At 38.1% G+C, this 20,616-nt stretch overlaps 1 protein-coding gene across 1 annotated transcript in view; it reads right to left on the reverse strand.

The window, feature by feature from the left end:
* Positions 1-17,194: 17,194 nt before the first annotated feature.
* JMY (junction mediating and regulatory protein, p53 cofactor) overlaps positions 17,195-20,616 on the reverse strand; it is a 56,479-nt gene continuing 53,057 nt past the window's right edge. Inside the window, exons 11-12 of the mRNA XM_054397262.1 lie at positions 19,794-20,104; positions 17,195-17,244 (exon numbers count right to left, since the gene is read on the reverse strand). Of these exons, the coding sequence (XP_054253237.1) occupies positions 19,797-20,104 (308 nt within the window). The 3' untranslated portion in view covers positions 17,195-17,244; positions 19,794-19,796. The remainder of the gene's footprint in view (positions 17,245-19,793; positions 20,105-20,616) is intronic.

Here is a 20,616-nt window from a genome sequence, read left to right on the forward strand (position 1 = left end):
ACAATATAGGTTATTTGCTGTTTTATTTATTTAAGATATCTAATTGCTGTGTTTTGTGCAAGAACTCAGTGATGACAGCCCTGTATTTTGTTGTTAATAATTTCTCAGGATTTGCACTGTGGAGAAGCAGTGCCATTACCAATTTATTCTTGCCAGGAGTGAGAGAGAGTTGCATCTTTAATTGAAACAAAGTTGCTATTACTGCTTGTATAAAGTTCTTCCTTTTGGGTTTTTTTTTTGGTTGGTTGTTTTTTGTTTATATACATGTGTATATGTGTATATATATATATATATTTATACACATATATATATGTGCTGGAAGATACCATATTTCTGGAGATTACTCTGGTGTTCTACAATACTGTCCAACGTGAGGTTTACTTTTTCATATGAATTTCATGTAATTACAGTGAGATACTATCTTCCGCTTAACCATATTTTGAAGCCAACCAATGATGGAAGGTGAGTCTCCCCGGGGCGGGGGGGAAAAAAAGAAAGAAAAAAAAACCTGATAATTTTAAATGTAAAATTTGACATGCACAGATAACAAGAAATAGCCTTGCTTGGTATCTTGAATATGTATGTTCAGTTAAGTGTTAGCCTGTTTTGCAGGAGACCTTTTGAGAATGTCAGACGTGAGTTTCGGGTTTTGTGAATAATGGCTTATGGAGAGCACTGTTTTATTACAGATTGCATTAAGGGCGTACAGCTATTGCAAGGGATTACTCATACACTGAACTTGTCCAGCCAACAAAGCTGTTTCTAGAAGTTCTGTTGTCATAGAAAACTTAAATGGAGACATGTTTACTCTTTTATGGGTCTTCATATCACATCTTTACTGCAACTACACCAGGCAATATTCCGAACTGTTAACTAAATGTTTAAAAACAGGAAGGAGAATTCAATTATCCTAAGGGAGCAGGTTTTAAAGTTGTTTTGATGTAATTTTAACAGACTTTTGGCAAAGACACATTTCTTTATATAATAGGTTTATTTAAAAAAAAAAAAAACAAAACAAACCTCTTTGACAGGTAAGCCAAGTGTCATGTGTCTTGCATCAAAGTACATTCTTGCCATAAACCGCTTGTAATGTTGAAGAGGGCTTTTTTAAAATGTATGAGTGAGTGTCAGACTTCACAGTCAACAGATGCACGGACCTTTGTTTGCTCCCCAAATTAATTTGAATGTTAAACATGAAATCTAACTGCTTATTAAATTTGTACAACACAATTTTCTCCACTTAGAGACTGCTATTCAAAACTAGAAAATATAAGTTTGTTTTCATGTGTATACTGTGTGTACATACCATATAATACACACAGGTTGTCACTGATACTAGAAATACATGCTTTATTTCTTTAATACTGGTTGTTTTTTTTCTTCACCAGTGATTTATCAGGTCTCTCCTGACTAGTCAGGAAAACGGTTTGGGCCAAATGCTAAACCATCATGTATTATATGGTATGTAATGTACAAAATGCTTATGTTTTCTCCATATTTTTAGGGTATTTTTTCCTTTTATTTATTAAAGGGGTGGGGGGAGCTTGGTTCAGCGTGCTACTACTGGTTGAAAACTTTGTGGTGAACTACATGTTTTTCATTTGGTGGATTTTTAGATGGTGATGTGTGCATCTTCATCAGGTCCAGAGGAGCAGCTACAACTTTTTAACTCACCTGGGGATGTTTGGGCCTGGTTCTCCTGTCACTGAAGCTGCTGTAAACCAGATGTGTCCTTTGATGTGATGTCAGCTACCTTCAGTTGACATCACAGCTGTTAAAGTGTAAGGAGAAACTGGCCTGTTAATGCTCTATGGACATAATAAGGATGAAGAAATAATAAAAACACAAAAAGCTGATAATGGAATAAATGTAGTATTATTTTAAATGATATTAACATTTTTTAAATATGATGTCATTTACATGTGGGAAAAACAGTGAACAGACTATTTCCACATAAAATTTTGTGACTATGTGTGGTACTTGAGTATTTCTATGTATACGTACACACACATATGTATATAACAGAACATAGAAAAATTTAGACGTGCACATTTTTAATATTTTCCTATTGAAATTAAATTTAAAATTGGAAGTTGATATTTGAGAATTTCTTTTCTCATGGAGTAGATAACACTTTATTTCCTTCTTTGAAATACAAAATTAATGAGGGCTGCACCTTTGAATTCCCAAAGAGATGCCAAACATAAATATGGGGTAAAGTGGACATCCATGCACATATAAATAAAATCCTGTTGCTAAGACTATTTTTTATGTCTATGTACAGTAGATGAGTGTTTAAAAATTGTAACCTAAAGTTCATACTTCAGTGACTGTACCTACTGTAGGCTCCCCACTTCTGTTTTAAGATGAAAAATTTGCCTATTTGAAACATTACTTTCCCAGAGACAGGTATTATACATCATATCTGTCTGTCATGAAACTATGGGAATATGCACAGGAGAAAAGAGTGTTGAGTCCTGCAGCCTGAAAACATGAACATGAACTTGCACCACAGGGGAGAGCAGTCACATCACACAGAAGTTATCTGGCAACTACAATCTTGTAAAAGAAAAAAGGCAAAAAGAATTACCAAAAACCTGACAGAAACATCTAACCAAAAAAGGAAAGAAAAAAAAAAAAAAAAGAAAAAATACAGTTTTTTGTTTTGTTTTGTTTTTTCTTTTTTTAATTTTGAATACACTTGCTGTTCTCTGGAGAATGTACTTCTAATCTTTATTTCTTAATACTTCTTCGAGTATGTGCAAGTGATAGCAGCAGCTACCTTTATCTTTTGGGTGCTACTGGATTTTGCACTAGCATGTTATGTTGTGAAATCCTGACTTGAACATAAAAGATTTTTTGTAAGTGTATCCCCATCTGGGTAGTTAGTTTTTTGGAGTGTCTTGTTCATAATCCATATGCCTCAAATGATCCAGAAATTGCATTTTCCTATATGGACAAAGTAAAATGTGTGAATGAATCTGTCTGTTACAGACTGGGGATTCCTTTTCCTGGCTAATATATCCAGGAAGTAGGAGAACAAAATGAACTGATAATGCAGAAATGTTATTATAAGGTCTTTTTCAGGTAAAATATAAATAAATAAAGGGCTAAACCAGATGTAACACACACAGAGAGAAAAAAAAATACTCTTTCATGCTACTGATGGCATTCCAAGGATAATTCCTTTCTAGCAAACTCTGCAAGAATGAACAATGCATCAATTAAAGATTAATATTTTGGGATGTGTCTTTTCAGTTGTCAGTTTTGAAAGATTTTTTATTTCAGCTCATTTTTCAACCACTTAGGGATTAACTTCAGGTTTACCTTGAATTACAGGCTAAACCTCAATTCCTTACATCATCTTTTATAATATTCTGTACTGAAGTGGCTCCTGAACAGCACTCTGTGAGCACTGCATTGAAAAACCAAAATCAAAACTTTCTTTTATTTTTTTTCAGAAATACCACCCATTGCAGGCCTTCATTCTCTGCAGAACTCTGGATGTCAGTAAAAGCACTTAATCTGATTGATTGCAGAAATCTTGGATCTTGAGGCCAAAGATAAACCTGATTAGAGATTAGCTCTGGATGTCAAAAAGCAGTTAAAAAAAAAGGAACATAAGCATGCATAGGACAGTAGCTGGGCATGCTGCTAAGTGCACAGCTGTATGCTGATTTCTTTTCAGGAAATGGACCTGACTCTGCAAAGCAACATTCAGAATGTCTTGTTTACATTTTCTTAGCAATGCTGCATGTGTGCTCTACCTCTGAATGGTGCAAAGCAGAGAACATAATACAGACTAATAATTTTGTTTTTAAGTTTCTGGATTTGCTTAGTAGCATCAGTTACTTCCTTTACTCCACTTACTTCAGACAAGTAGGATTAATTTTCCCCATTATGCGGAAGGTTTGGGAACAACAAACAGAGTTTTGTGTTAGGTCCTGGAGTCAGTTCAGCTCATGTCCGTGTTTCTGGCTGTGCAACATAGCCATAAAGCAGGTGCAATTATTTATATCACAATACCTTTAGATACTGTAGACAGAAGTGGGTTTTGACACTATATGGGGATTCATAGCTTGCCCACCACAACCTCTCAGGGACCTGTAGCTTCCAGTACTGCCTCTCCACTACTGGCAGCTCATCCTAGGACCAAAGAAACACGTAACTCATACCCACCTGCTCGTCATTGCTGGGTCTCACACAAGCAAAGCTCAGCTGCAGTAACACATCTGGCAGTTTGTGTCATTTTCAAATACAGGTATGGGGAGAAGTAACTGTCAAAGGTATTTTAGACGGGGGGGGGGGGGCAGGGGTGGAAATGTGAGTTCTCAAGAAGATTCCCTCACATGGAGCCAGAAGCTGTTTTACAGGAGGTGGGAATGGTTTGCACAGCAAAGGACAGATGCCTCTGAACTGCACAGCAGTCAAAAAGGGTTGTTTAAAAGGAACTTACTTTCCTTAGGTAATCACTAATATTGAACACACCTGTCTTGCCCCAGAACTCTGCTCAGACTGCTGTAGGCTTGTCAAGGTTCAAGATTAGGTGTGTGCTTCATGAATGCAGCTGAAGTCCTGACATTCTGCAAACCGCATGTCCTCTCAGACTTTGCATCGCCTTAGAGGCTTGCTATCTATGTTAGTCATTGGAGATGGTTGATAACACTTTGTATCTTTTCCTGCCATCAGTTCCTATTGCCTGTAGTGTGTGTTACAAAGCTCCGAGCTGAGTTTTGGAGCTGCACTTTCTTCTCTTTTAAACTTGAAGTAGTTTCAAACTTTACCCATCCCTGCTCTGGGGATTCTCATCGTCTCTCCATCAAGTCTTACTTCACTGCATGGATCCAAGAGTGAATCAGATGCTTTTACTTCCACTAAATTGAAAATAGCAACTTAGGAGTTTTCTTGGAAGAGAACTTGCATTAGTGTGATCGCAGTAATTCTTGAAGAGGAGGAATTTTTTGCCAGTAGGTCAAGAAGGAGGCAGAGCCCAGGACCTTCACAACACTAACGTGCATCCAGGTGCTAAGAGAGAGGAAGAGCTACAGTAACAAGGTATGTTTAAATATAATCTGTGTGTATGGATTTCCCTCTTTCGAGTTAAATATGGTCGTGCAGATACTTGCTAGCTTAAGATTTTCAGAGAGGGAACAAGACCTTTGAAATTCTCTGAGGCTGGCTTGTATTCTGTTAAGTGACGACAGCAAAACAAAAGAGAAGCAAAATGATCTTGTACTTCCCTGCAAGAGGGACATCAGAGCCCTTGCCTGTGAGAGGAAATACAACAACTAAATCTATTTTTTTCTGTATATGAATATACTGTTATTTCTATAATTCCAGCAGTGTTCTTTCTCATAAATCTGCAGCAATGGGAACCAGAAATCCATCACTGAAAGGATCTGTTCTCTCTTTCACTTAGCCAGAGGAGTCAGGATTGTAACATGTAGTTGAGAAACTCATGCAGTGTCTAGTGCGAGCATCCTGCACTGAGTCTTCAGTGCTCAGCCTCACTGCTACACTCAGCTAGCTGTGAGGAAGCTACCTCAAATGCGGCTGCACTTGCTGCACTCCCTGTCTAGAGAAGCAATGCTGGAGGGTTTGTTGTCCTTTGTTTAGAAGCTGTGGGTTTGAACCATAGCCCCATCATGACCAGTGAAGCCCTTTTGCTGCAGAGTATTCTGCATATTTGGAGATACACTGGCAGACGTAGAAAACAGAGGGGAAATTTCATTCTATAGAAGCAGAGTAATGTGCTGGTTTGATTGATGCAAGCACCTTTCTTCCACTTCTTTGAAAGAAAAAAAATACAAAAGCTTTATTTGGGGCAATTATTTTTGTAATTTGAACCTACAAGTCAAGTTCTTTTCCTGCATTTCTTGTATTATTCCTATTTTTTACCTATATTAATTTTTCTCCTGCATAATGTGGAGCAGCCAAGTACGTTTACAGTAAGTGTAAAAAATGCCTTTAGTGCTTACAGAACAAGATAGATGAATGCCCAGTGCACTGCTCAGCAGGAAGGAATATCAGCAACCCAGACAAAAAAAAAAACATAGAAGATATCTGTATGTATGGAGTGCTGGCTATTGTGCATGGACATCTCTTAGCTTCAGCAAAGGAATCAGCCAGCCAAGAGAAGAGACAATGAGGATGCATCGGGGATGTTCTAAACAAGCAATACTGAAGCATACCATGAGGAAGTATTTTGGTTCCAACCTGGCTAAACCAGAGAGCAATGCAAGTATTTCCAGAACACAGAATTTTGTGCATTCTTTATAGCAGAAAAATTCCTATAACAAGCAATAACACTGGAGTGTGACTTCTTGGTACATCCAGGCACACAATCCCCTCTGTAACCCTGTCAGAGAGGAGAGGTTACTTACAGGACAAAAGCAAACAGATTAACCAGCCACTGAGGCTGGGGAGTAGCTCCTAGGTGAAGGTGGAATACACCATGACATTTTAAGTCTCCCTTTCCTCTTGCAGCACCAGAAGAGGGAGCTACCACCTGAGGAAGGTGCAAGGTGACCTCCATGACTCACATAAGCATAGCTCTGTGCCTTACATTGGATAAAAGCTGGAGTGTAGCTACTTGGAAAATAGCTGGTGACAGTGAAGGGATCAGGCCCTCACTGGCTGGAAGGTCTTGACACATAGAAGAAATTCCAATGTACAGTATTTCAGCATATTAGAATTTTTTTTTAAGGAAATCTTAAAATTTTGCGACTACTGCAATGCCACAGGGACTTGCTAATGGAAAACATCTTTGGAAACAACTAGGCTCCTTTCACTAGGTGAGCTCCACTAGGACCAGGAGCTAAACTTTGCATTCAGTCACCCAAGCTGGCACTGACTACCACACACTTTCTTACTCAGAAGTTTGAGTATTCAGTAAGGACAGCAGCAAATTTGTGTATCTGGACCTTGAGAGGCAGGAAGACTTTAGATCTGTTGGGTAGCTAAGGGCTGGGATGAGAACACAGGTTTATCCCTGATGGCTGAGAGTGCAGTTTTGACAAACCCTGGCTGGCACACAGAGGTTCTGTTTAAAGTTTCTTGCTGAAGACTTGAAGGGTTGGTTGCTTTTTTTCTTGAAATGTGACATAACATTGACTTAGAACTGTAACTGCTTTTGAGTATTTACATGTGTCTTAGATGTAATATATGTTAGTTTTAATAGAAATCTAAGTGAACCATGTCCTGGTAGGCAACCTGTGGCTCACATTCTCCCTGAAAACATGGCCTGAGTAGACACTTTTTTTTTCTTTCTTTCCTTTTTTTAAGGAAAATTGACAAGCTTCATCTCCAGAACAGAGATTTACTCAGTTGAGCATGGCTAACTAATGCTACCTTTGACTGAGAACAAGTCCTGCGCATCTCTAATCAGAAAGACAGTAAACATTCTCCAAGTGCCACTCACCATTGTGCAGCTTTTCTTCATCCTGAGTGCTAGCCAAGGGCACCATAGGAATGGCCCATGAATAGTCAGACCTTGCCTAGGCTGACCCACCAAGCACAGTTTAATTTAAAGCTGAGTGACGGAGCAAGTGGGATTGTGATGATGGAACACCTAAAACAGAGAGTGGGTGGAAATAATTTGTTCATACTGTGGTAGTGGTCAGGAGAAACAGCTGTGACCATAGTTTGATAGTGAGAAGCCTTTGACCAGTAGGAACTGCAATGTATCACTTGGAGAGGCTGTGACTTTCCATCAGGAAACTTACAGACATGATACAGGCATATGTCCTCCAGCAACAAAAAGAAAAAATATAGTATCAACTTTTTAATACCATTCGAGACTTTTTTTTTTTTTTTGAAAGAGCAGTGTGCAGTGAATTCTTTGTCAAAGAGAGCACTCTGTCCACCTCTACAGTCACAGCAAGCATGGGAGAAAAGAAAAAGGCCATCATAAAACATCTGTTGTGTTGTTTAAATTGTACGGTTAATGTGCATGGCAGTTTGAGCATGCGTCGATGACTTTGTCTGCTAAGAGCTCAGTTATGTTCCCACTGAAATTTAATGGGATAAAAAGAAGTACTGAGAAAGAAGTATAGTTACTATAAATGCTTTGTATGACTTGCATGATTTTTCTTTTTTTTTCCTTATTCCTGTTACTTTTAAGCAGAAATATACAGAGGCAGCGTGATGCCAATTAGAGAAGCTGTTTAAAATAAAACAGTGAATTCTGTTTGAAAGATCATGAATGTGCTTGGCCTTATGTAAGCAATATGGGGGATAGATGCCTAGGAGAAGTCTACTGTCATCAGCAGTGAGGATCATGAAAAGATGGCAACAGAAATTATTTGCCTGTGGCACAAGCATCTCCAGCATCCCACAGAAAGTATGAAGATACAGTAGGAACAAAGGGATAAGAGCACAGATCACAGAGAGTGATTCTGAACTTGATTCTTTGATTTGTTGGGGGTTTTTTTGTTGTTGTTCAGTGCTTTGGTCAGTTAATGAGAAGAGAGTGAATGCCAGCACTAATACAGACAAGCAGCAGCTGTAACAGCACAGATAAGAATCTGTCTGTTTTTATCCACCAGCCCTTCCTGCTGAGGCAACATTTCAAGGGACATGTACTGTGCTGTCTTTGAGCTGGTGAAAATCTCGACAGCATGACAAGTGTTCATTTGCATGAAGTTTAGAGAATGTAAGCGAGACTTAGGAAGTCTCAGTGCAAAGGGGGAAAAGGCAAGAGGGCATCTCTGTGGGAACATGCTGGGTTTTCAGTTTGGACAGAAACTTGCAGCACATCTGTGAACAAGGCAGTTTATTGTGGCAAAGCTGCAAACCTGTGGGGTTGTTTTCGGCTGTATGCGCTTCACGTTGTGTCACAACACGGTTCTCATAACAGTTAAATACCTGATATGTTCCACCTGGAGATTATAGAGGTCATTTTATTGTTAGGTTAATTAAATCCTTCCCTCCTGAAAAACAGTGGCAAAACTCTATAGCAGTACACTTTGGTAAGTGATCTGTGACATGCACCTAAAGCTCAGGCTTTGCTGGTGGCAGTGACACAAGAGTGGTTTGGCAATCCAGAAATACTGAAGACGTCCAGGATGTGTAATCTCCATCCTTCAGCAGGAAGACTAAAGCCAGTAAAATGGGCTTCTCCCTACAATGGGAAGCAACAGTAAGAACTGCTGAGAAAAGGAACAGTTCATTGATTTGGGGGAAAGAGATCCGACAAACTTATTTTCCATTTGTCTATCTCTTCTTTCTACCTGTTCCCTCTTCTGGGTATTGAGCATTGTAACAGAATCAAACCCTACCTAAACTAACGGTTTCTGTGAAGAAGGTGTGGGTTTAATTTCTAACAGTTTGAGGACTATGGCCCAGTGAATCTTTATATACATCTGACATGTAATGAATGTGTTCTACCCATCACCCATCTTCTATGCATTATACATTTAGGCTTTATTCTGAGCAGCATACCACTGCCTTAAAAGTGTGCCCACAGATGTATTCACTAATTTGCAGTACTGATGCATGCATTAAATATACTTCCAACTTGTGGGAATAGCCATGAATCATAGAAAGTTAGCTATATAGCTGATGAAGCCAGTGCCAAAGTAGACACCATCTGATGGCAGCAAATACTCTGGAACAGGAGTTTCTCCTGCAGAGAGCATTTGAAGGTACCCACAGCAGGTCCACACACACTGCCAGGGGTGGGGCACATAAGAGCATTAGGAACAGGCCTTGGCTGCTATACACCATCCTCTTCCATATGAAAAGTCAGAGATGATCAAAGAGTTTTCATACATCGAAACACATTCCCTACTTGTTCTACACGTTCTGCCACAATCCAGAATTAACAGCGTAAGCCACTATCGCCAGAAGTGAAAAGCACCATTAGAAAACCTGAGCCAGACAGGCCTGAGAGTTCTTAAGACTTGTACTGCAAAAGCAGCCATCGCTTCACCTTTTTATCAGAAACGTCATCCCTTGTTTCTTGTTTCCTAGGATTGTATTTGCACTAGAAAACTTCTGTTCCAGAAATACACTGATCATTTTTTTTCCCTCATGGTATGGGACTAGCTAAGCATAGAATCTACTTGCACTTAACCCATGCCGTAGTTCTTGCACCAGACACTCCCGAGTGAAAGGAAATAGGGTTCTTTTAACATAAATCTTATGTGAGATTTATGTTCAGTTTTGGGCCCCTCACTACAAGGACATTGAGTTGCTGGAGCATGTAGAGAGAAGGACAATGAAGCTGGTGACAGGCCTAGAGAACAAGTCTTATGAGGAGTGGCTGAGGGAACTGGGATTTAGTCTGGAAAAAAGGAGGCTGAGGGGAGACCTCACTACTCTACTGCCCAGGGATGTGGTACAGTCACCATATCTGGAGATGTTTCAAGAAACATGGACATGGCACTTCGGGACATGGTTTAATGGCTATAGCGGTCTTGGGTTGACAGTTGGACTAGCTGATGTTGGAGGTCTTTTTTAAAGAAAACAATTCTATGATTCTATGAAGTAACACCACAAAATAGGAAAACCAAACAACAGTAACAACAAAAAAGCCCAAGTAACCCAAAAACCAAACAACGAACAGCTGGCAGCTCATCTGACAGATGATCAGTTGCCTGTTTTGGGTGAGTTTCCCTCCCCCAGAAAAGAAGTTTAAAGGTACTCCTAAGGTATCCGAGTTCTTCATATATAATCTTGTTTGCTTTGGAAATAGTATTGTTCATATACCCAAAAGAGGAATTAGTGAGCAAATCAGATATTTTTAATGTGGGTCTTCAAGGGCCATCTTTGTCACTGATTGCAGGAGACTTGCTCTCCATGTAACTTCACTGCCATCAGCTAGTTCTATGAGGGTAAACTATAGGGGAAAATAAGGCAGCTAAGCTTTTACTGTTTCTGGGTTTAAATTTTTACCCCTTTTCACTGAGTGATTTTGTCTTTTAAGAGGTGGAAAGTATGTGTGATTTCTGTTTAAGAACAACTAACCTGCATTAAGAGCAAGATTCTTCTATAATACCTGAATAGTTTAAGTGACTTAAGTTTACAAGGATGTTAAGCTACATTAAACTACTCTGTGCTGCAACATAGCTTAGGCACAACCATCTGCCATTAAGCCACAACAGGCAGCTTGAGGAGGTAAGAACTAACAATGGAAACCTAAATGAACTAGATTAAGAATTTGGGTTTTGGGGTTTTTTTTTGTTTTGGTTTGGTTTGGTTTTTTTGGGGGTGGGGGGGAAGAGGAGGGTACCAAACTGTACAAAAAAAGTCTTTTAATGTTGGTCGACTCAAAGTTAAAACCAGACAGTGGTCAAATAAATATCCTTTAATAAAGAAGAAAAAAAAAAGAAAGAAAAAAGGAATAATTTTAAAGCACCAAAACTGTGAGTATGATGTTACATTGCATGTACAAGAAGATGAGTGCAGTACTTTGTGTACAGGTTTGAGTTGTGATAATAAAAAACATGAAATACACAACAATAAAGAGGCTTTGCAGAAAGGCTGTACTAAAGAAAAGGTCAAAAAGCAGAACTTTTTTTACTTTTTAGGTATTGCTAGAAATGTTTGTTTAGTTTTTACCATTTTTTTTAAACATAATTGTTGTTTATTACATTACAGCATTGAGCATTTTTAGGCATTGTAAAATTTGCAGACTTGTTTACAATAAAATACACACTTAATATGTCCTTTTGAATATGATGGAGTTAAAGAATTTTCTCAAAGCCAAGAACAATGTGCTAGTAGTGTCTGAATCTACCAATAATATTGCACAAAGCTAGCAATGGCAAATGGGTCTTGGTTATTTCTTATTTATTCAACAAGCTTAAAGATGTTAGTTTCATTAAACTTCACTGGTTTCATTAATGCAAGACAACCTGCAGCCATCTCCCTTGCTTAAGCTTCATCATATGATGATGTATTTGTGTACATTTAATATGACATTAAAAACATGGGGCAGCCACAGTGAAACACTGGTAGCTGCTGTGTCCTAATCCCCAATACTCCTATATCCTAACAGCTATTTCCTAATTCAAAAATCAAAAAAATGTTTCTAAAACTGAAAATTAAGCCAGTCTACAGCAAACTAATTATGGTGTAATAAAATCTCTGCAGAGTTTAACTACACTCAACAAAACGGCCACCATCCTTGTTACTTGTTCCACATAGCATGCTACTGGTTAACAGCCTTAGAGATCAGCCTTAAATAATATTCTACATTAATATCAGAAACTCTGCAGAGTGAAATTCATTGGTTGGTCATTTTTCCATGATGTAAAGGTACATCAGAGCATTGACGTTTGAGAATTGAAAGGCGATCTTTTATCAAAAAGATGAGCTTTTCTTAAGCTCCGGGCCACAGAATATGTAAGACCTGAATCACAATAATAATACATTAAGTGTCAGGTACACAGTCAGAGCTGGGATTTTTGGATTAATAGTCAAACTGAATGGGAGATGCAAAAAAACCCCAAACCCCTATATACAACAGCCCCTCCCAAAAATACACTGGCATGCCCACCCACCCTTGACCCTCCTAAAACTTCTAAGTATTTATGTATTAGGCAGTAATTAAATATAAATTTGTTTCATAGGAAAATTTTAAATTACAGTATATTTATAGGTTAAAAATAGCCACTGCTGTACTTTTTTACAGAATTGATAGCAGTATGATAATGTGCTTATTACACCAAAGAGCAATTGCAGTCAAGTTTAGGATGACCTCTTGTCTGTCGGCTCCAGCAGCACTGAAATCATGCAATGTGTTCTCCCAGTAAGGTGCTTCTGTTTACTCCTTTTCTTTGCAAGAAGCTTTGCTTGTTCCTAACATTAATTCTGTAGTGTTAAACATAACAACATACTGTTCATGCTTATGGAATCGTTACCAGAAGCATAAACAGTTAATTTAATTACATAAGCATTACAATGAAAATAGTCCAATTACACGTGAACAAACTTGATTTACATACACTCTTGAAATTCAGTGCAAACACAGTAAGGGTAACATTAACCAACAGGAGTTTGTGTCCTTAGTAAGCTGCACCCTCAATAATGCACCTGTAATTACTTTAAACATTACAGAGTATGGTGCTTATGCTCAAAATTATTCTTTACAAATATTGAAGTATGTTGAGCTCTATCCCCTGATGCAGCCATAAAAGAACACAATACAGAATCATTTATTTTACAGGTGTCTGGCATAGGATGCAGACTGTCAGTTGCTTGGGTTTTTGTTTTGTTTTTTAAAAAACCAAACACCTTAAAAGTTATGTTTACAAAAAATAAAAAAGCTTTCACCTACCCTAGACAAGTAAATTAACTAGTATATGAAAAAAAATGTAACAAAATAAGACTTGGTCATTTGTAAAGTATCTGGAACCTCTGTGAATGAGCATGAAATTAATGTTGATGCAAATTCCATTTCTAATCAAAAGACTACTGCCGTTTACCTTACATTTTGCTTATGGTAGTAGAAATTGAGTATTTAATTTCTTGTTCCCACTCATAAAAGATTTTTTCAGTCCCCACATAAGCATTCGTACAATAAACATTATGCATTCTAACTGTTCACCTCACTAGATCAGTTACACTACATTAAAACAGTCTTAATTTGAACAACATTTCTAAAAATGGAAAAAGCCTGAAAGCTGACAAACTGCTTCAGATAAATGACTAGCAACAGAACACCACGGCCGCAACAATGAAGTCCTGCCACAACTGAGGAACACCAGCAATAGTAACAAAGGTCTTCTCTGGAGGCTTTCTTCCATGGCAGGTATTTATGCGGTCATGGTGCTTTCTAAGGTGTCTCAAGGATCAAGACAATTACTATAGCTTTCCTCAGCTATGGAGTAACCAAACTCAGTGGAGGACTATCATGATTTCTGTAGATCCCCTGTAAGCTTACCCTAACTCTCCCCATTTGCTGCTGTGGCTATATCCCCACTGCAAAGCTTCACATTACAGCAGATGGGAAGTTTTATGTGTTAGCCTGCACACTATGTATGCACAATTTTTACATCAAAATAGTGAACTATGTGAAAGTGTGGTATCTAGTGACTCATGAAGAATTAAAAAACAGAATTAATTTTTTTAGTACTATGTGGAAAAAGAAACAATTTATTTCCATATTGAAGATGGCAGCTGTGAAGTGATATAAACTGCTATGCTCAGTGTAACTACTTTTTGTGTGCACACAAAATACTTGTTTCTATGAGAGCTCCATTTCTATCAACTAAGCTACTGCAGGAATCTAAGATTTCAGCTAAATATAAAACAGATGTAGGACAGTAATTTGTCTCAATCATGCACACATTTTTCAAGGCCAATACGACAGATTACACAGCAAACAAATCTGAAAGCTGTAGTACGGTACAGCATAGAGCTATTAAGATAAATTGCAACACAGAGATAAACTGTAGACAGAAATGTTTGCAAGGGGACCACTGCACTTTAAAATTACACTTTTTCTTCTCAGCCTGGAATTTTGCTAGTGTCCCATATGCATAATCTAAGGAATAAAACTGCAGGCTGTAAAATAGGAAAAAAAAAGACATAAAAGTTGCTCCATCACCACTAAATTAATTAAAAGTGCTAAATTAATATTTAGCATTACATTTCAGATTAACTGTATCATCCCCATAAAATGTATTCCATTACCTCAGTTTTAACATGTGGTGTGACTGGAAGTACAGACAAATGCTGAGCAAAAATATACCACAGTTTATGGTGCAGAGGATGAACTTTGAAACCACTGTAATTGCTGCATGAACACTGAAGTAGACAGCTTGCAACCACAGCAAGTAACTCAGGATTCACAGAAACAGTGTAAGAAAAAAAACCCCAATGTGTACTTACAGATCATTGGAAAGTCAAAATCAAGTGTTTCATAGAGCTGATCTTGGGACAGGAAAATACAGACCTGACAGCTAGTACAGTAAAAGTGATACAGCTCTACAGTAATGCTCTTCACAGGTGCTTGAAAATGAATGTTCACCAACTTTATAAATAAGGCAACAAGGCTAAGAAAATGCCTGTTGATAGCAAGTGACACCTTTCTGAGATGTCTGCCAGAGCTTTAATGTCAGCACAGCCACAGCAGAACAACTGAAGGGTTAAAGAGCTGAGGTTCCTTTATGTTACGTGTTCCATGTCCAGACAAGGGCCATGAGGATGACCAGAGAGCTGGAGCACCTCTCCTGTGAGGACAGGCTAAGAGAATTGGGGTTGTTCAGTTTGGACAAGAAAAGGGTCTGAGGAGACCTTATTGTGGCCTTCCAATATCTGAAGTAGGTGTACAAGAAAGCTGGTGAGGGACTTGTAGGGTGTTGGGTAGTACTGGGACTAGGGGGAATAGATCCAAGGTAGAGGAGTAAATTAGACGTTATGAAGAAGTTCTTCACCATAAAGGTGATGAGACACTGGAACAGGTTGCCCAGGGAAGTGGTGGAGGCCCCATCCCTGGAATTTTTTAAGGCTAGGCTGTATGTGGCTCTGGGCAACCTGATCTAGTGTCCAGGCCTATGGCAGGGGAGTTGGAACTGGATGATCCTTGAGGCGCCTTCCAACCCTGACAACTCTGTGTTTTTGTGATACATAGCCTATGTAACCTAAAGGGATGTCCTCTCCCTGGAATTGTTTGAGGCCAGGCTGCAACCTGTTCTAGTGGAAGGTGTCCCTGCCAATACCAGGGGATTTGAACTAGACATCTTTAAGGTCCCTTCCAACCCAAAGCACTCTATGACTCTATTGCTAAGGTCAAGTCCCCTGTTCCTCTTTATGTTAGTAAATGGCAAAAAGTTAAATATCCTGTTACAAAATGAATACAGTACATGTTCCATTATATGACAGCAGCAATGCACAACTCCACTCAAAAGAAAACATAACTACGAAATCCACAAAGTAGTTTTGTCAGTCACAAGAGAAACAGTGAATGGACCACACTACACAAAAGACAGGGACTGTGTTTGAGAAACACAGTCATGTGTGTCATGCTAGTAAAAATAAAATTCTAGTGAAAATGCAGTTTTTGTAAGAATTGTAACAGGCTGACTTTATTATCACATGGAGTTTCTACATGGTACAAGGCTACTTGTACCTCTCAGCATGGTGGTATTGCAAGAATAGCTGCCTGCAGCCATTAACCATGAAGTTTAGGCTTTAATTCTAAGCATAAACCACAGAGGAAGTTTTAACTCTCCTTTAAAAAAAGTCAGAATCAAAAGGGAACTATTTTTTTTTCAGTCAGGAAGCTTTTGGGTATGAAATACAAACATTTTTACAGCCACTAAAGGAACAGTGAAAACTAGCACGGAAGCATGATTTTCACAACTGAATTATCAGTCTGCCTAAGTGCTTGGATCTTTTTTAAAGAAGGTTGCTTAATCAAAAGCCATTTTGAACCAAAAGAGAAAAATAATTTTAAGTATGAAATTATAAAATATTGCTTCTTATAACAAATGATAAAAGTATAACTAACTTAGTTCAGCATAGCTATTTTTTTTTTTTTAAAGCATGGGAATGTCTACTTTAAAAAAATGTCAGACTACAAGTGACCTTCTAAAAAGGTGCTGCAGTGTATCTTGCTAAATGTACCATGTTGGAAACACATTCTGGAATATGTACTCAATTTAATTCCTGTTTCTCCTTGTGCTGTGGTCACTTGTTACTTCTCATTCTGACACAGTTTTTCAAACCAAGAATGAAAAGGTCTTAGTTGCACGTTACTGAATTTCAGCTACTGCAGTGCAACTAGAAATTCTGCTCTTTCTGGAATATCACACTTGCTTCTTTGCAAGGAGCCATTTCCTTGGCTTTTCAAACAGCTGATATATTCAGTGCAGTGAGGAGGATTTTTTTATAGCTGGTTTGATGTCTTGGGTGAATCTCAAAGTTCTCCTAACAGGAAGCATTCTCTCAAAATGCTCCCCTCGCTTCTCTGGCCACACGTTATTATCATGGATATAAAACGTACTAAGAATTGGGCATTTGTGATTACATAAAATGCACATCTGAACAACTCCGCTTTCTACCCAAACCAGAATTTTTTAAACTAACTAAAGAAGAAAGTGACCTGAAAATTACCAGTTCAGGCCATTTCCCCATATACTGAATTATTTGCCAAAGAAAGACTATTTCTTTGCCAAAGAAAGCCTCCTGCGGAATTTGATGGTCGTTAACTGTTGGGTCTGAATTTTCAGAAATGAAGAGGAAAAGTGATCTTCAACTGAGGTTTCTTTTCTCCTATCAGTGGCTGTGAATCACCTGTTTGGGAAAAAAGAAAAAGGAACATCTGAAAAGCTCAACAGCTGTATAAATACTCTCTGATCAATTCATCAGGCAATTCCAACATGCAATACTGAGCACTGTAATCAAAAAACTTGATTATCTTTAGTCCTAGGGTAATGACCTACTGGACATACAAGAATACAGCCAGGTCTTTTTTTGCCTTCTTGTATTATTGGCACAGATTAGAGTTTGATGAGGCCCAAAATACTGGGTAAGAAGACTACAGAGTGCAAAAGCTGGCTTCTTATCTGTTACTTTGTCAGTCTCAGGAACCCAGGTTTCACATTACTTCTAGTACTCTTACTGCACAATAGTAATTTATGGGTACTGTTACATACACATAGATAGGCCTGAGATACTTCAGATAACCAGCAATTCTGATTTTTCATACAGAAGCCACTTCATCTTTACACTGCTTGTTCATATGTACTTCAATGCCTCAACAGCTGTTGAGCTGTTCTTAAAAGTTAGTTGTAACTTTATGTAGAAATTAAACTCAAAGCATTTAATCCAAAAGATTACTACATCTCCTGAAGGAATCAGTTACTATTACTTCGTCTACAATAGACCTTCATCAGATTTCACTCTTGTGTAATAAATTCTGGGTAACCAGTCTACATGTCATCAGGTCCCAGGAAAGAACTCCAAGATGCACACACTCATACACTGACAGTACATCCTGCTTTAAGTCCAAGTAATTTTGTGAAATCTCAGCATTTGACAGGAGAGTACAATGCCAAATCTGTAGACTGGTTAAAAAGGACACAAGAACCAGTGCACTAGCATGACAGTGATTTTCAACTTGCACTCTGACCTAACTGCTTCTGTGGGATTGCAAAAGACAGCAGCAGTATAACATTGTATAGAAAAAATGTTGGAAGGCTCACCAACTAGATCTAAAAATTTACTCTTGCAAAATTCCTTCCTTCCCCGTTTTCTTTTTTTACCACAGTATTAAAGAGTACTCTTGCTAAAAATTGCAAACAAGATCCCAAAAGAATAAGTTAGATTTACCAAAATCAAAGTCAAATCACAAAGGTTAAATTTGCTTAGTTACTTGGAAATGAAGAAAGAGAGTAATTGCACTCAGAAAGCAAAGTCAGTTTTAAGGGTTGTCTTTTTTTATAGCTGTCACTTGATTTCTGAAAGGCTGTGGAAGTGGGAGTTTTCAGTATGCAAGTATAGGAAAAAAGTTACATCCAAACAAAACTATTTTCACTTTGAGTTTCAGCAAGAGTTAAGAACACCTCCACTCCTGTATTTTCAGCTCCCAAATCAGCAGTACATTTGGTATGGAATAAGTATTAAATCATTAGTATGGCCAATGGCTAGCTCATGAGGAACTAAGGCAACAATTTTCTTCCTTTTTAAAAATTTCAAATATTCAAAAATAGCAGAGCAGGGGAACCATTTGAGACATAGTATTTTGTAATCGTAACAACATTCAGCAGATGATGTCCTAAGTCACCATCACTTTCTAGACAGCTGAAGCACTTTACCGGTAGTCACTCTCCAGCTGCAGTAATAACTAACCAGGGTACAAATGTTTGACTGTAAACATCCAGGAAGGTTATCTCTTCTCCTACTGCTAGCCATGATGCAAGGATTATAAGTATTTATCTTCTACATTCTTGGAAATAGCATTTGATTTCAAAGCAGATTTTTAAACTCTTTAACAGGTTGCCATACCTCTCGTTTCTCCAAGTTTTAGGTTTACTGGGTAATTTCATTAACACTTACTTTCATCCACATGCAGAAAAGAACCACCACAGAAGAGTAGTGATGTGTGCTGCTGATGTAACCAAGAATCTCTTCATGCTACTGATACCGCCAAAATTTTGAAAACTAAGCTTGCACCAGTTTGTGGTTTGCTCTGAAATCATTAACTTCATCTGCTGACATCTAGTATCTATACTTTCAGGCACACTAGCTTAGTATAATGCAAGTTCATGGGATTCATAGAGTAGCAGAAGTATAAATTATATTTGTATAAGTACCATTAGTAGTCTGGAAATTCAGCTAAGGCAAAGAGTTTACAGATTGAAACCAAGCTATCAAGGAGTCAGTCACAAATGGTAACCAATGAGATTGGCAGTCAAAACTAACTGTCCTTCACTTGGAGCTTACTCAGTCTGAAGCGATAAACACTGAATTTTTGCAAGGCCAGGAGTAAACAGAAAGTAAGTACAGATGTGTCGAAGAGTGACTGTGCTGCTTTGTTACTAAAATGCTTTTTAAAGCTTTTCAATAAGCTGCAAACAGTCCCTTCAAAATTATTAAATAAAATAAAGCTTTTTATAGGACCAATCATGTCAATCTTCAGCAGAAGTATTCAAACAATAAAAGGCTTAAATTTTTTGGAAAAGCTATTGATACCAAACTCTTCTGTGCATGTTTTACCATGTTGGATGTCAGAGTTTAGTCACATCCATATTAAATCCCCTAGAATGCACAACCTGAGGCTTAGACACTATTGTTGTATAGAAAGTGTTCAAGAAATATTACTTAAAATGTAGTTTAATTACAGGTTAATTTTCCCAGTCTGTGCAAGGCAAACTCTCCTCTTCATCCTCTGATTCAGGTGACGCTTCCTTAATTCGTCTCAATGCTTCATGGATGCTCCTTGTCAGAGGGTCAGTATCAGGCAGAATTGTAAAGGATTCTCTCAAAACGTCTTTCTGCACCTTCTTCAGTTTCACCCCTTTCCTGATTTGTGCCAAGATGTTATTGCTATCATCTTCATCAGGAAAAGGAGGGAGACTTCTCTGCTCAACTTTTCTTAAGTGAAAGCTGCCACGTTTCAAGGAAGCCAGCACTTCATCCATTGGGGAACTCACTGCAGTAAATCAAAAGACCTTTAGTGTTATTTTTGCTAAATTTTATCTGTCTTCATTTATACTTCCTACAGACCAAAAAGCAGCTGCATGCTATTAATGTGATAGTTCCATATCATAACATTAGCTCCAATACTGCTTTATCTTCCCTATTATCCTATCAAAACTGATGTATACAGACAATTCTCATGTCTGAACCCACTCAACCTCCAATTGGGCAGGTAGTGAAACTATTTGAACAGATGGCTTTCCTGTTTGCAGTCAGGAAAAATCAAAATCGCTGCAATGACTTAAACACAATGAAAGTGTTCATTTCATTATCTTTCTTGACTCTGAAACTCTGGCAATAAGTATACATCTTAAGTACTGGACTGTGCAGTCCATTCTCAGCACTTGCATTTTATGGCTGATTTTACCTACTGTATGACTATTACTACACACCAGTGAAGCAAGCAGCTGTACAGTGAACTGCAACAGCATGCATTTTCCTGCTGCTCTGGATTCACGTATGAAT

This window comes from Indicator indicator, chromosome Z (assembly GCF_027791375.1).
Source record: "Indicator indicator isolate 239-I01 chromosome Z, UM_Iind_1.1, whole genome shotgun sequence".
Lineage (NCBI taxonomy): Eukaryota > Metazoa > Chordata > Aves > Piciformes > Indicatoridae > Indicator > Indicator indicator.